At 29.9% G+C, this 12,276-nt stretch overlaps 1 protein-coding gene across 3 annotated transcripts in view; it reads right to left on the bottom strand.

Annotated features, from left to right (window-relative positions):
- Ack (activated Cdc42 kinase) overlaps nucleotides 1-12,276 on the bottom strand; it is a 32,575-nt gene that overhangs the window by 8,983 nt on the left and 11,316 nt on the right. For all 3 annotated transcript variants that reach the window (XM_043043524.3, XM_043043523.3, XM_087160596.1), the window contains exons 6-7: nucleotides 8,403-8,494; nucleotides 3,521-3,647 (exon numbers count right to left, since the gene is read on the bottom strand). In XM_043043524.3, the coding sequence (XP_042899458.2) occupies nucleotides 3,521-3,647; nucleotides 8,403-8,494 (219 nt within the window). The remainder of the gene's footprint in view (nucleotides 1-3,520; nucleotides 3,648-8,402; nucleotides 8,495-12,276) is intronic.

Below are 12,276 nucleotides of genomic sequence, written 5' to 3' on the forward strand. Positions count from 1 at the left end.
GAAAACTGAACTTTGGTAACATAAAGCTTCAAAAAAAATTTTTTTTTTAAATTACAAATTAAACAGCATGAATTACAAATTAAAATGTAATAGAAATTGCATTTTAAAGGAATTATTTTATTAAATATTTTTTTTAAAATTACATATTTAGTCCTTTCACTCTTATAGGACTTTTTATTAGCTTTTGTTCCTAACTGCCAATACTCAATGAACTCTCAATTAGAATAATTTCTTCATGAGAATTTCCTAATTTAATAAAATTTTTAATCAGAGCTTAATTGTTTTAAATTAAGTTTAATTTATTTTGAATGTAACTATGAAAATAAACATTAAAAAAAATATGTGAACAACCAGAGTTCATTTTAAAAATTTCCCGATGATTTTATTAATTAAATAAAAATAGCTGTTCGTGCCAATTCCACTCTTCTAAGCTAGTTGCATGGTCCCTGGAACACAATTGAGCTTTTGGATCGATGCAAGTGATAAAGTCATGATTCGGGGCTCTCTTATTAAACTTAGTAACACAGATTGGGAACTTACACATTAACTTTTGTAAAAATTTAAAAAAGTCATCAAAAATAATGGTTTGCGTATGATTGAAAACATTTTGCCATGCACACTTTAGTCAAATGCCTTCATCATAGACTTTAAGAGAGAAATTTCATTATATATACTGACCAAAAGACATTTATTTATATTTTCAAACAAAATCTTGATAAGTGTAGTCCACGCCAGTGGCAACATCAAGATTTCTTTTCACAGTTTAGTACAGATGTGCACCATGTTAGTGGTGCCAACAACAGGGTCGTCGATGCTCTCTCACTCATTGGAGTTAATCTCTCAATTTTGAAGCAGAGAATGACGACGTGTTACACAGTATCCAACGACAAATCTTCCCTTACCCTAAAAGAGATATTACCCCCAGAACGCACGAGTGATATATCAACTCGATCTCTCGGACCATTCGTGACCAATAAATTCTGAAGGACTCTATTCGAACATTTCCATAATTTAGCAAATCCTGGTGTTGCAACATCTCTAAAATTAATAACATCACGTCGCGTTTGACCTTATATGCAAAAAAGTCTGTAAAACGTTCAAAGATGCATAAGCATACAAAAACACTCCTAGGTACATTCATCTTGCCTGATGCAAGATTTGCTCACATCCACATCGACTTGATAGGTCTCTTGCTTCCATCAGACGGAAAAATATAATTCTGCATCATTACTGATAAATACACAAGATGGCTAGAAAGAATGTCCTTAGCTGATATAACTGCCGAATCATTATGCCAGCCAATGTTCTATGGTTGGATACCTCAATTCGGGTGTCCTGCCGCAATAACAACCGAGTTCGACACTATAAATCTGAAGTTTTTTTAAAGAATTAACAAAATTTCTAGGCACAAATCGAATTTGAAAGACATCATTCCACCTTATATCGAACAGTATAGTGGAACATTTATACAAACTTTTAAGGAGCTCAATAAACGCTCACGATCAAGTGGAGTGAAACCTTGCCTGAGGTTTTACTTGGATTAAAAGCTGCCGTTAAACCTGACATAAAAATTTCTAAGGCCAGAGTTGACATATGGTATGGCACTCAAAATGTTCAGACACCTCTTACGCCATGCCTTGTAACTGCACAACAACTGAAGGATAGAATGAGTAGTTAAAAACCATCACCCAGATCTGCTCACTGTCACAAAATATTTGTGCACTCTCAATTGAAGGATTGTGTTCATAGGTTTCTTCATGCAGATAAAGTGGTCCCACCTCTGACTCAACCTTAAACTGGTCCACATGAGGTTCGTAAAAGAACTGACAAACACATTACCATAGAAAAAAAAGGTGAAAAAGTTTTGTTTCTCTCGAAAGTGCGTTAGCGTGTATTCAATTTTAATTAGTTGTCCTACCTTACTGCTGATTTTGTTATTAGTAAATCATCACCAGCTGATCCTCCATATGTACCTAACGATCGACATGTTTCCTGAGAAAATATTCACCGAAGTGAGACAAACTCTTTAATGACTGGTGATACTAACTCCCATTTTATATATTTCGTTTATCAGGCAAAGTTGTTTTTTGATTTTTGTTTTCTGTGTATGTATATTCGGACATTTAAACTTATTATTCATATTCATCAACTTATTTATCTGTAGTGTCGTGTAACATGCATATAGAAATCATGCTCCCTTTTCAGCATGCCATGACCAAAATTTTGATATAAATTGTGTGCTCGAGAAAGTCATGTATCTTTCTGTCAATTCTTTCCATGACTGGGGGAAACTCACGTAGCAGAATTATTTCTAAAACTTGTACCACTTGCTGCATGCACAGCCATCTTGCCACTAAATAACAGCTACAAGCACAGCCAATACTCAGTTTATATTAAGGTTTTTTTCCCTAGGAAGGTGATCAGAAAGGTGCACAGAGTTCAGATGGTTTTCAGATATGGCGTGCAATACAATATCCAAATATTTATAATACCGATTACAGAACCAGGAAATGAATTTGAATGTTAGCTACATTGCCTCATGGGTTACTAGCAGTCGGTGTCTGTATCCACCATAAAACAAACTATACATAAGTACATGGCATGTTCCTAAACACAAACACGACATGAATGTCATTTTCATAGAACTTAAAATTAGTAAGTATGAGACTTGAATGATGATAACTTCATAAGATTTCACACATTTTCTAGCAATCAAAAGATTACTCCCAGTACATAACGGTAGAGAATATATAATCATTATCAGTAAAAATGAAAGAAGAAGAGAGATGGATATTGAACAATTAAGTAGCTGTATACATGGGTGCAAGTTGGAAAAAAGGCCAAGACTGAAAATTTTTTGACTGAAGTACATACACAATACACCCTTGACATATGCAAACTATCTAAGAAAGCTTTACCGTAATACATCAAGTTTAAATACTGTACAAAAAATATTTATTCATCTGTCTTTTGATAAAATAACAACAGGACATACGAAAGTAGACCAATAACGTAGACCTAAAAAATATTTTTAAGGACAGGAAAAAAAATATTCCGATTTCCGTCTTCGAGTCAGCCTTCTTTCCGTCTTACTTCCGTCCGCGGACATTTTTGAAAGACGGAAATCCATCCTGGGGACAGAAGACTTGCACCCATGGCTGTATATTACAGGAAAAGTGGCAGAAAAAGTGCAAGAAAAGCAAAATTCTCGAACTTGAAAATTTTGATTGAAGTCACATAAGCAGACATTTGACTACTCTGATAGGTTTAGTGCATTATTAACAATTTTTTTGTTAGTTACTTAATTCTTACTAAAGCAAAGAAGTGTTTTGTCAAAAATGTGTCAACTAACTCTTTTGATGAGTTTATATTCATGGTATTTTTGAGTACTTACAATATAATGAGCGTTTTTGTCTAGACCACAAGGTTTGCAGTATTGAGTATCAATTGTATTATGTCTTTAATTTTCTTTAGATCTATATAGGATAAAGTCAATAAAATGATTTTAATGTCTATTAACCTGTGCTCCAGATAATGCTGCCCAAGGCTCTTCTCCAAAAGTAAACATTTCCCACAAAGTAACCCCAAACATCCAGGTATCACTGGCATGTGAAAACTGTCTCGACTTAAGGCTTTCAGGAGCACACCTATTTGAATGAGAAATCAGATTTTTATATTTTGCAAATAATTAATGTAAGTTTTTAAGAAAAAAGTACTTTAAAAATAAAATACACAAGGAACAATCAAGAATATTCTTTTCAATATACATAGAACAAAAAAAGAACATACAGAATAACTTTTGATCTAATGATTGAATTATCATGTACTAAGACTCAATCTTAATGGTTCCAGGAGCTTAATCCACGATATGCTGATTAATTAGTGCAGGCAATATTTTAAATTATGAAATCAGATTTTCTCCATATACATTACATAATATACATTTTTTACAATGGATTCCTGACTCTCAAAATATGGGGGGTAGCTGTAATTTCTAAGATATGGCCTAAATAGTTTGGTCAACAGAGTAATCGAAAATTTGGACCCTTTAGGGTTAATTATGTTTTGCATGATCTAGAGAATTTTCTAAGCAGATTAAAAAAAACTAAAAAATTTGTCTACTTGAAGAAAATTACAGGCAAAAATAATTCTTTTAATAATTAATATATCTATTTACATTATTTTTTTACTTTATTTAATAATTGTAAGCTAATTTTTGTATCATTTTGAATGCAATTTTAAATTGCAAAATACAAGATTTGAACAAAATAGATCTAATAGTTCTCGAGAAATTAAATTTTAAAAATAAAACTTTAAGATTTAGTACGAGTCTTAGTATGTGACAGTTAAAGTTATTCAAGGTGTAAAATTTTTTTTAAATTCTAATATTTTAATCAGGGCTCGAAAACAGCCCGTCCGCGGCGGTCAAAAATTTCACGCAGACAACGAATTTCTCGAATCCGACGTCCGCGCGGACGGCCATTTTCCCGTTAATGTTCGTGATACATTTTTTATTTTTTTTTTATCTTACAAGAGTCTAGCGCCTAACTTCTAAAATGACCCTCTAATCTAGAAATACTGCAACATACTGCGCATGGTGGAATTGATGTTTTCTCTGACTGGGAGTACTGCAGCGGTTGAAAGGGGCTTTTCAACAATGAACTTACAACAAACACATTACGTACTGGTCTTAAACAAGAAGCGTTAAACGCAATTATAAACATCTACCTAAATGGAAAACCCCTTTCAGATTTCTGTGCAGAAACCTATGTAAATCATTGGCTTGATTGTGGAACTGGCAAACCTCATATTTGATTCATTTAAAAAACGCAGTACCCTTGAATAAATTGACGTTCCAGATAACTTGACCTTTGTCACTTAAATTATTTCATAAAAGAAATACATATTAGGTTACTGTTAGTAACCTAGTATTTCTTTTATTACTGTATAATGTAATCCTAGTATTTGTAATCCTAGTAACTACTAATTCATAGTGCAATTTATATAAATGTTTATAATAAATAAGAGAAAATTATATTTTTATTTATTTAGAAGCTATGGGTTAGCTTCAAAGGAGGACGGGTACATTGTTGGACAAGACGTCCTCGGGGACGGGTAAAATTTCTGAGTTTTTTCGAGCCCTGATTTCAATGCAATAGAAATAATTCAAAGATTAAGTTATGTTGAGTAGTTGTGTACATATAATGCAGTTTTTCCAAATGGAAAAAATTTGTATCACATTTATTAGCTGTATTATTATTATTTGTATCACATTAATTAGGTTAATAAATGTGGCACAATTACTAATATACTAAACACGCACTTATCTGTTCTTTTGACTAAATTCTGAATATTTGGCTCATCAATTACTAATTATTAGGCATCACTTGTTTCCTAGCATTAAAATGTTTTTTTTTTATTAATTTATAATCAGTTTTAAACATTCCCAATCCTTACTGAATAAAAGAGTGTTTAGCAACTAGGTACTTAAATAATAGGGAATATAAACAAAAGAAAAATTGAAAAAAGAACTAATTTTTTAAAAGCTGTTTTTTTCTTTTTGCTAGAAAATACCCATATAGTCATATTTAATCTGCCATAAGATAAAAATAATAAAAGTAATACAGAAACACTAACTTACAACAACTCTAAATCAGCAAAAACAAGTTAAGTAATTTAAAAAACCATGCTTTTGTATTAAAGTAATTCAAATTTTTATGAAAATAAACATAAAAAGGCTAATAAAAATTAAGTTATATTACTAAACATAAAATTTGACTTTAAATGATTATAAACTTTAAAACCTTACATATTTTTAAAATGAGCAATAAACATTGAATCACCAGTTTCAGTTATCAGTTGATTAGTTTAATTTCACACTTTTAATGGATATCCGTACATTAGACAATTCATTTATCTAAGGTATTAGATGTTTCTTAAAGTAAGAAGTAACATCTGTCGACATTCTGAGTCATCTTTCATCCAATTATTAGTTGATAATTTCCCCATAATGTTAAACAGCCACATGCACAGATTATTGTTAATAGTTTCAGAAAAGGTTGATTTACATTAGTTCCGACCTAGGAGAATACTCAGAGCAGTGTTCTCCCTAAGAGTTTTTAGAATGGCGACCCACCCTGCCTGCCTTTGATACCTATAACTGCACCCACTTTGTATAAATTAATTCACAGAGTAAATAATAATCATACACTGGTAAAATTATCTGTGTTTATAGGTTTAATTCAGATTAGGATTACAGATATTTACTTTGTTAGGATTATTCTCAACTCTTTACATTTTTATCTCTTTTTTCAGGGTGGGATATTAATAAATTTATTTAATGGTTTGAATTTTTAAATTTATTTTTCAAATAAATAACTTTTTTTTTAAAAAAAATGCAGCTTTAAGTGTTTATTTTCTCTTAATTTTCATTTTAAATTATATAAAAATCTTTCAAGTTGTTTATCAATTAATAATTTTTTTAGTTTAATTTTTTTGAAAAAAAATTATGCCCACAGATAATCTATTAGTATGCCTTTAATTATTTTTATAAACTACAAATTTTTCTTTTTTCTCATAATGAGAGAGAATCATTTTTTCGAAAAATATACATAAAATAGTATATGAGATCAAATAAAGTTATTACATAATACAGTAGAGAACCAATTACCCAGGATGCTTGGGACCATTGCTATCCTGGATATCTGCCTTTCCCGGTTTTCTGGATCGACCAAAAAGTGTTGTTAATCGATGTTTTATCGAATCCGAATTACAAGGAAAAAGCGTAACATATTTTAAAGTAAGAGAAAAAAAAAGGCCCTCCTAAATTTTAAAAGAATAAAAAAATTTGCAAGTTTAGACAAGAAAAACAAGTTTAAAAAATACAAAATTCTCATATTTATTTTTTAAAAATAATTACAATTCCTAAATTAACTAATATAAACAAAACCAATGATTTAATAACGCAATACATTTCATACCAAATTATAAGGGGGGGACGATAAAATAAAAGGAAAACTTATTAATCTAAATAAAAACAACACTTGAAAATTATCGGAGCAGTAACGATAGTTAAAAAAGGCACTGGCATAAATATTAAAACACGGAACAAGGCAAGATCAATAAGATCAACAAAATTTTTTAAAAAAAACCTAATGACAAAATTTATGAATAAAAATAATTAATTTATAGAATGCAAAATTTATCGTGAAAAGGGGAAAAAAATCAAACGTAGTGGAATCAGAAATACAAAACTGCAATCTGCTTCATAAAATAATCGTATGTTTAAATTAGTAAACAATTCTCCTTTTATTTTTTTTTTATAAAAACAAGATTTATAATTAAAGCAGATGTGATTCCACACCAAGAAAAACTTGCTAATGATACCGTACTTCCAAAGAATCAGAATTTATTCAAAAAGAAGAGTTATAATTAATCGATGTCAAATAGATAAATATATTTTTCTCTTTCATCTTCTGTTCACTGAAAACGAAATCAGCATGCCACTCTTTTTAGTTTGATTGACGACGTAAAGGGGAAAATGAAACATTTGTCCCATGCCTCTTCTCGAACTGAAGATCTTCAAAGTCACGGAAGATATGACGCTTTTCTGGGTAAACGGGGGGGGGGGGGGGGGATTCTCCCCTTCCTCTACACAACTTGGAGGATGAGTCCAATTTCGGCTTTTTTTCATAATCGTTCTAGTTTAAAATGGCGGGAAAACCGAACAAAATTTTTCGCGGTTTTCTGGATACCGGATAAATGGTTCTCTACTGCATGACACATTTTGATAAATTCTCTGGGGCTGAATATCATGTAAGTATATTACTAGACAATACAAAAAAAAATTTAATAAAAAGGAAAGAAATAAAAAATTTAAGTAAAATGGTTATCATTAACTAAATAAATCTCAAGTGGACTCTTCATTGAAACAGGTGGTTAAGAAAACATCCTCTTCCTTAAAAAAAATTAAATTAATAATAATTATAAAAAGGTAGTGCTTTTAAGGGATGGATATTTTTAGAAAAAGGGCAAGAAGGGCATATTTATAAGGATCAAATGGCAGGTGATAGTATCACTAGTGAGTTATAAAACGTGTGTTTTCTTACAAGTTTCAGAACTTAACAAATATGAGTAAATACTATTTCTAGTAAGAATCATTTTGTAAAAAATACATTTTTAGATTATTCTTTATTAAATCTATTAAAATTTCTCCCAAAAAATCTTCATCAAACAATAATTTTCCAATTAAATACTGCAACGAATATTCGGCAAAAGGGCTGAATAGTGGCCAAATATTAATCATATCCCTAATTTTAACAACAAGACAATCTTTGATAACTTAAAATTAGTTGCAAATAACTAAAAACGTCAGCAAAAATTAAATATAAGTCATTACTAACCAAGGAAAGGGAACTTTCTTATGCTCAGTCATAACATAGCAGTCTTCTTGATTAGGTAGAGCCCTCATCAGTCCAAAATCTCCAATTTTAACCTGTAAAGCATTGAAAATAAAATGCAACAATTTAAGCTAGTCTAAAATTACAATAGTAATTCTTTGTGATAGTATACATTTTCCTTAAAGCAGGGATGAGATAAGCCAAAAGGAAAAAAAGCTGAATTTCCACGATAGTAAATTTTACGCAAGCGCAACCCTTTAATAATAAATTCCAGGCAGTTTAAGATAATAAATAATGTGTTGATATACAATTGTGTACTAATCTATTATTATATAAATGATTACATTGACACTTAACATTTAGTGAGAATAAAAATTAACAATTGAAAAAATAAAGCTGGAAATTATATTTTTCCTCAGTTCACATAAGAGACAATTATTACCTGAAAAACTACCTGGTTTAGCAAATTAAAACTACTGAGAATATACATTAATATTTCATTTCTTTTAATAAATACTGTTATGTGATTTACAGCAAATATATCAGTAATATTACTTTTTAAATTATATTGGAGAAAAAAACTTTAACAATGAACCGAATCATTATGTTCATATTATAGTCTAATCTAGCTAGAGCCCTCTAAAACATATCAATAACAGTGAAGTAGAAATATATAGTAGCTCCTTAACATACAAAAATTGCTATTTTAGTTTGAAAAATTACATGTCAATCAGCAACTGTTTAGATAATTGTTTTTTATTTGGTAAGAATTTTGCATTTTATAGCATAAGTAACAGCAATTAAAATAAAATTTTGATGATGAGTTAATTAACTCTTTCCCCCCCCCCCCAAAAAAAAAATTTAAATTAAATCCCTTTTTAAGTGATTGCTTTTGTTTGCTATATCTTTTATGTTTGCTATATTTAGTCGTTAGTCCATCTCCAAACATCTTGTGACAAATCCTATTTTTTCTTCTTTGCAAGCACAGAATGTAAGTTTTGAATATATTCCCTTCCAGTTTCTCTGATGTTGTAACACTTACATATACAAATAAACGTCGTTAAAAAAACAGTCACCTTTATAGTAACTAATTAAAAAAAAAAATTTACTTCTTACAAGAATCGCGATAGTTGATCTTAAAATTGCGTGAATATGAATAACAATTATGGATTTTGAAATCACATGAATATGAAACTAGATGTACGATTTCGAAAATGAGAAAATACAAACTGGGATATCGAATTTTTAAAACGTGTAAACACAAATCACGATTCATAATTTTTAGATCGCGTAAATAAGAATCATGATGCGCAATTTTTAGATTGCATAAATAAGAATTATGATGCATAATTTTTAGAATGTGTGAATGCGAATCCCAATGCCTTATTTTAGAATCACCTATAAATATGAAAATCAATGTTTGATATTATAAACCGCATGAGCAAATCAAGACATTGAATTTTAAACTTGCGTGAATACGAATCGCTACATAGGTTTTTAAAAAGGCGTAAGTACGAATCACAATATCGGATTTTTAAATCTCGTAAATAAGAATCGCAACGTACAATATTCAAATTGCGTGAATAAGAATCGCAACACGCAAATATGAAAAGCTATGTTTGATATTAAAATCGTGTGAATAAGAATCGAGATATTAGCAGATTCCAGGCTTGGGACCTCCAAAAGGCTTGTCAGAAGCAGCGTCGTTTGAACTACGAAAATCGGATCTATCTGGAGGGCGGGTAAAAAATTCGGAAAATCTTATCTGCTGTGTGCAAAAGAGGAGAAAATAGGTAACATAAGTAAAAATGAGAAAGGATTGGTAGCTATGTAGTTTAAATTTTTTGTTTCTCTTTGAAAATCGGTGAATTTTCTGAAAAAAGCGGAATACTTATAAAAAAAAGTGAAATTTTTAGAAAATCTGAATTTTTGATAAAAAAAGCTGAAATTCAAGAGATAAAAGTGAAAAAAGCGGAAGTCCGCTAAAATGCGGAAAAATCTCATCCCTGTTAAAGTTTAAAAATCACAAATGGTTAAATTTATTATTAAAATCTAGAGGCATTCTGGTGTGCTATTAATACATTTAAAAAAATAATAATAATAATATTTATATACATATACAGGTTAGCAAAAGTAACATCAAATTGACAGTAACAGTTAATTCGATGTTAAATTAAAATTAACCATAACGTTTCATAATCATGACGTTAAAATTAATTATAATGTATTTCATACATTGGTTTCAATTTCTGGGAGAGTTATTGCATCATTAAAAATAAAAATTCGTTAAATTAATGATGTTGCTGCTATAGCATTTCCCTCACTTACTATCAATTTAATGTTGTTATATTTAACTTTATACTTTATGCACATAAGATTTCAAAAAAATTTTACAATTTGTGATTTTTTCAAACATTTTTAATGTAATTTAAACCATGTAATATTCTAGCAATCATTGCAGAATCAACTACCTAGCGATAAGTAATAGGATTGCCTTGACCTCCTCAGGGATAAGTGTATATGAGAAAAATTTAAACTCATTGCTGCAAGTCTCCCCAGGAAAGGAAGCACAGGCTCGAATCAGCCCCAGTGGGGGCGAAGTACCACAGTGGTATTTATTGAATATTATAATTTACTGATAACAATATCAACAGTTAATAACGCAGTCCAAAACAAATAGATAAATATAGAAATTAAAAAGTCATTAAAACGGAGTCAGAGGACTTTTAGAAAAACATATCAACATATTACAATTCAACAAGTAATCACGAAATAGTTGAGTGATTCGTGATAAACACTTAATAAAACAATGGAATTAAACTGTAGAATATGGGATAAAAAAATTGCAAAACTGAAGTCAGCTACTGTCGGGGGTCAAAAGACCCCTATAATCGACAATCGGGGGACAGAGGTCTTAATAAATGACGATAAAATTGAAATAAATTTGAAATAATGAGAAAAAATTATAAAAGTCAAAAGAACTAAAATAGTAAATGGTCAGAAAAGTTTTAAAATGAATGGGAAAAATCCAAACAAGCTAAAAGAGACCAAGAATTTACTACCAAATGATAAGACAAACAAGTTTGTAAATAGAAAGAATACTTAATATTAGGTTTAGATTAAAGGTGGGCAAATGTTTTGCCATGGCTACTTTGTGAAAATGGAGTAGGTGGAAGGCAACACTTTTTAAATTATTGCAATAGTTAACTTTGCAATCCAGAAAAGGTATAAGTTGTATTATAAAAATCAATAAAAGTAGTATAATTACAATAGTGCAGTCCATTCTCAATTTTATTCACTATATTAATATTATATCACCAATAGCTAAAAACACATTTAATTTTAGAATAAGTTTAATGAGACAAATGAATTTAGAATGAAATAAGCTTTACTGGGAAAATATTTAAAATTTTGACACTATGCTACTTATTTATTATTATTTTTTTATTTATTGTTACTTTTATTTTCTCATTTAATTGAAACAACGTGTAGACGTGTTATAGGCACTTGACTAAGTCTTGACTCAAGTCTCAAGTTGATTTAAAATTCCTAACCCTTCTTCTCTGATTTCTCTAAATTTATAAGCCGTTTTAAAGCGAGGTTCTTCCTTTCATAAATCTTGGTAGTTAACTTTTCTATTTCGTGTGAAAAAGGAGCAAGAAATGAGACTGCCTTCAGAAATTAAAATTAATTTTTTAAGAATAAAAATCACAGAAATAAACAAATTTTACAATAAATGAAGTGGGAAGGTTAAATCTATCATGTTCAAATTAACCTGGCCTCCAGAGGCTACCAACCAACAAAAAATGCTATAAATCTAATTATTGGTACCCCAAATCAGATTTTCCAGCAGGATAAAGCATCAATTTATGTTGAA

Source organism: Parasteatoda tepidariorum, chromosome 4, assembly GCF_982258835.1.
Source record: "Parasteatoda tepidariorum strain Cologne lab strain chromosome 4, Ptep-v5.0, whole genome shotgun sequence".
NCBI classification, from domain to species: domain Eukaryota; kingdom Metazoa; phylum Arthropoda; class Arachnida; order Araneae; family Theridiidae; genus Parasteatoda; species Parasteatoda tepidariorum.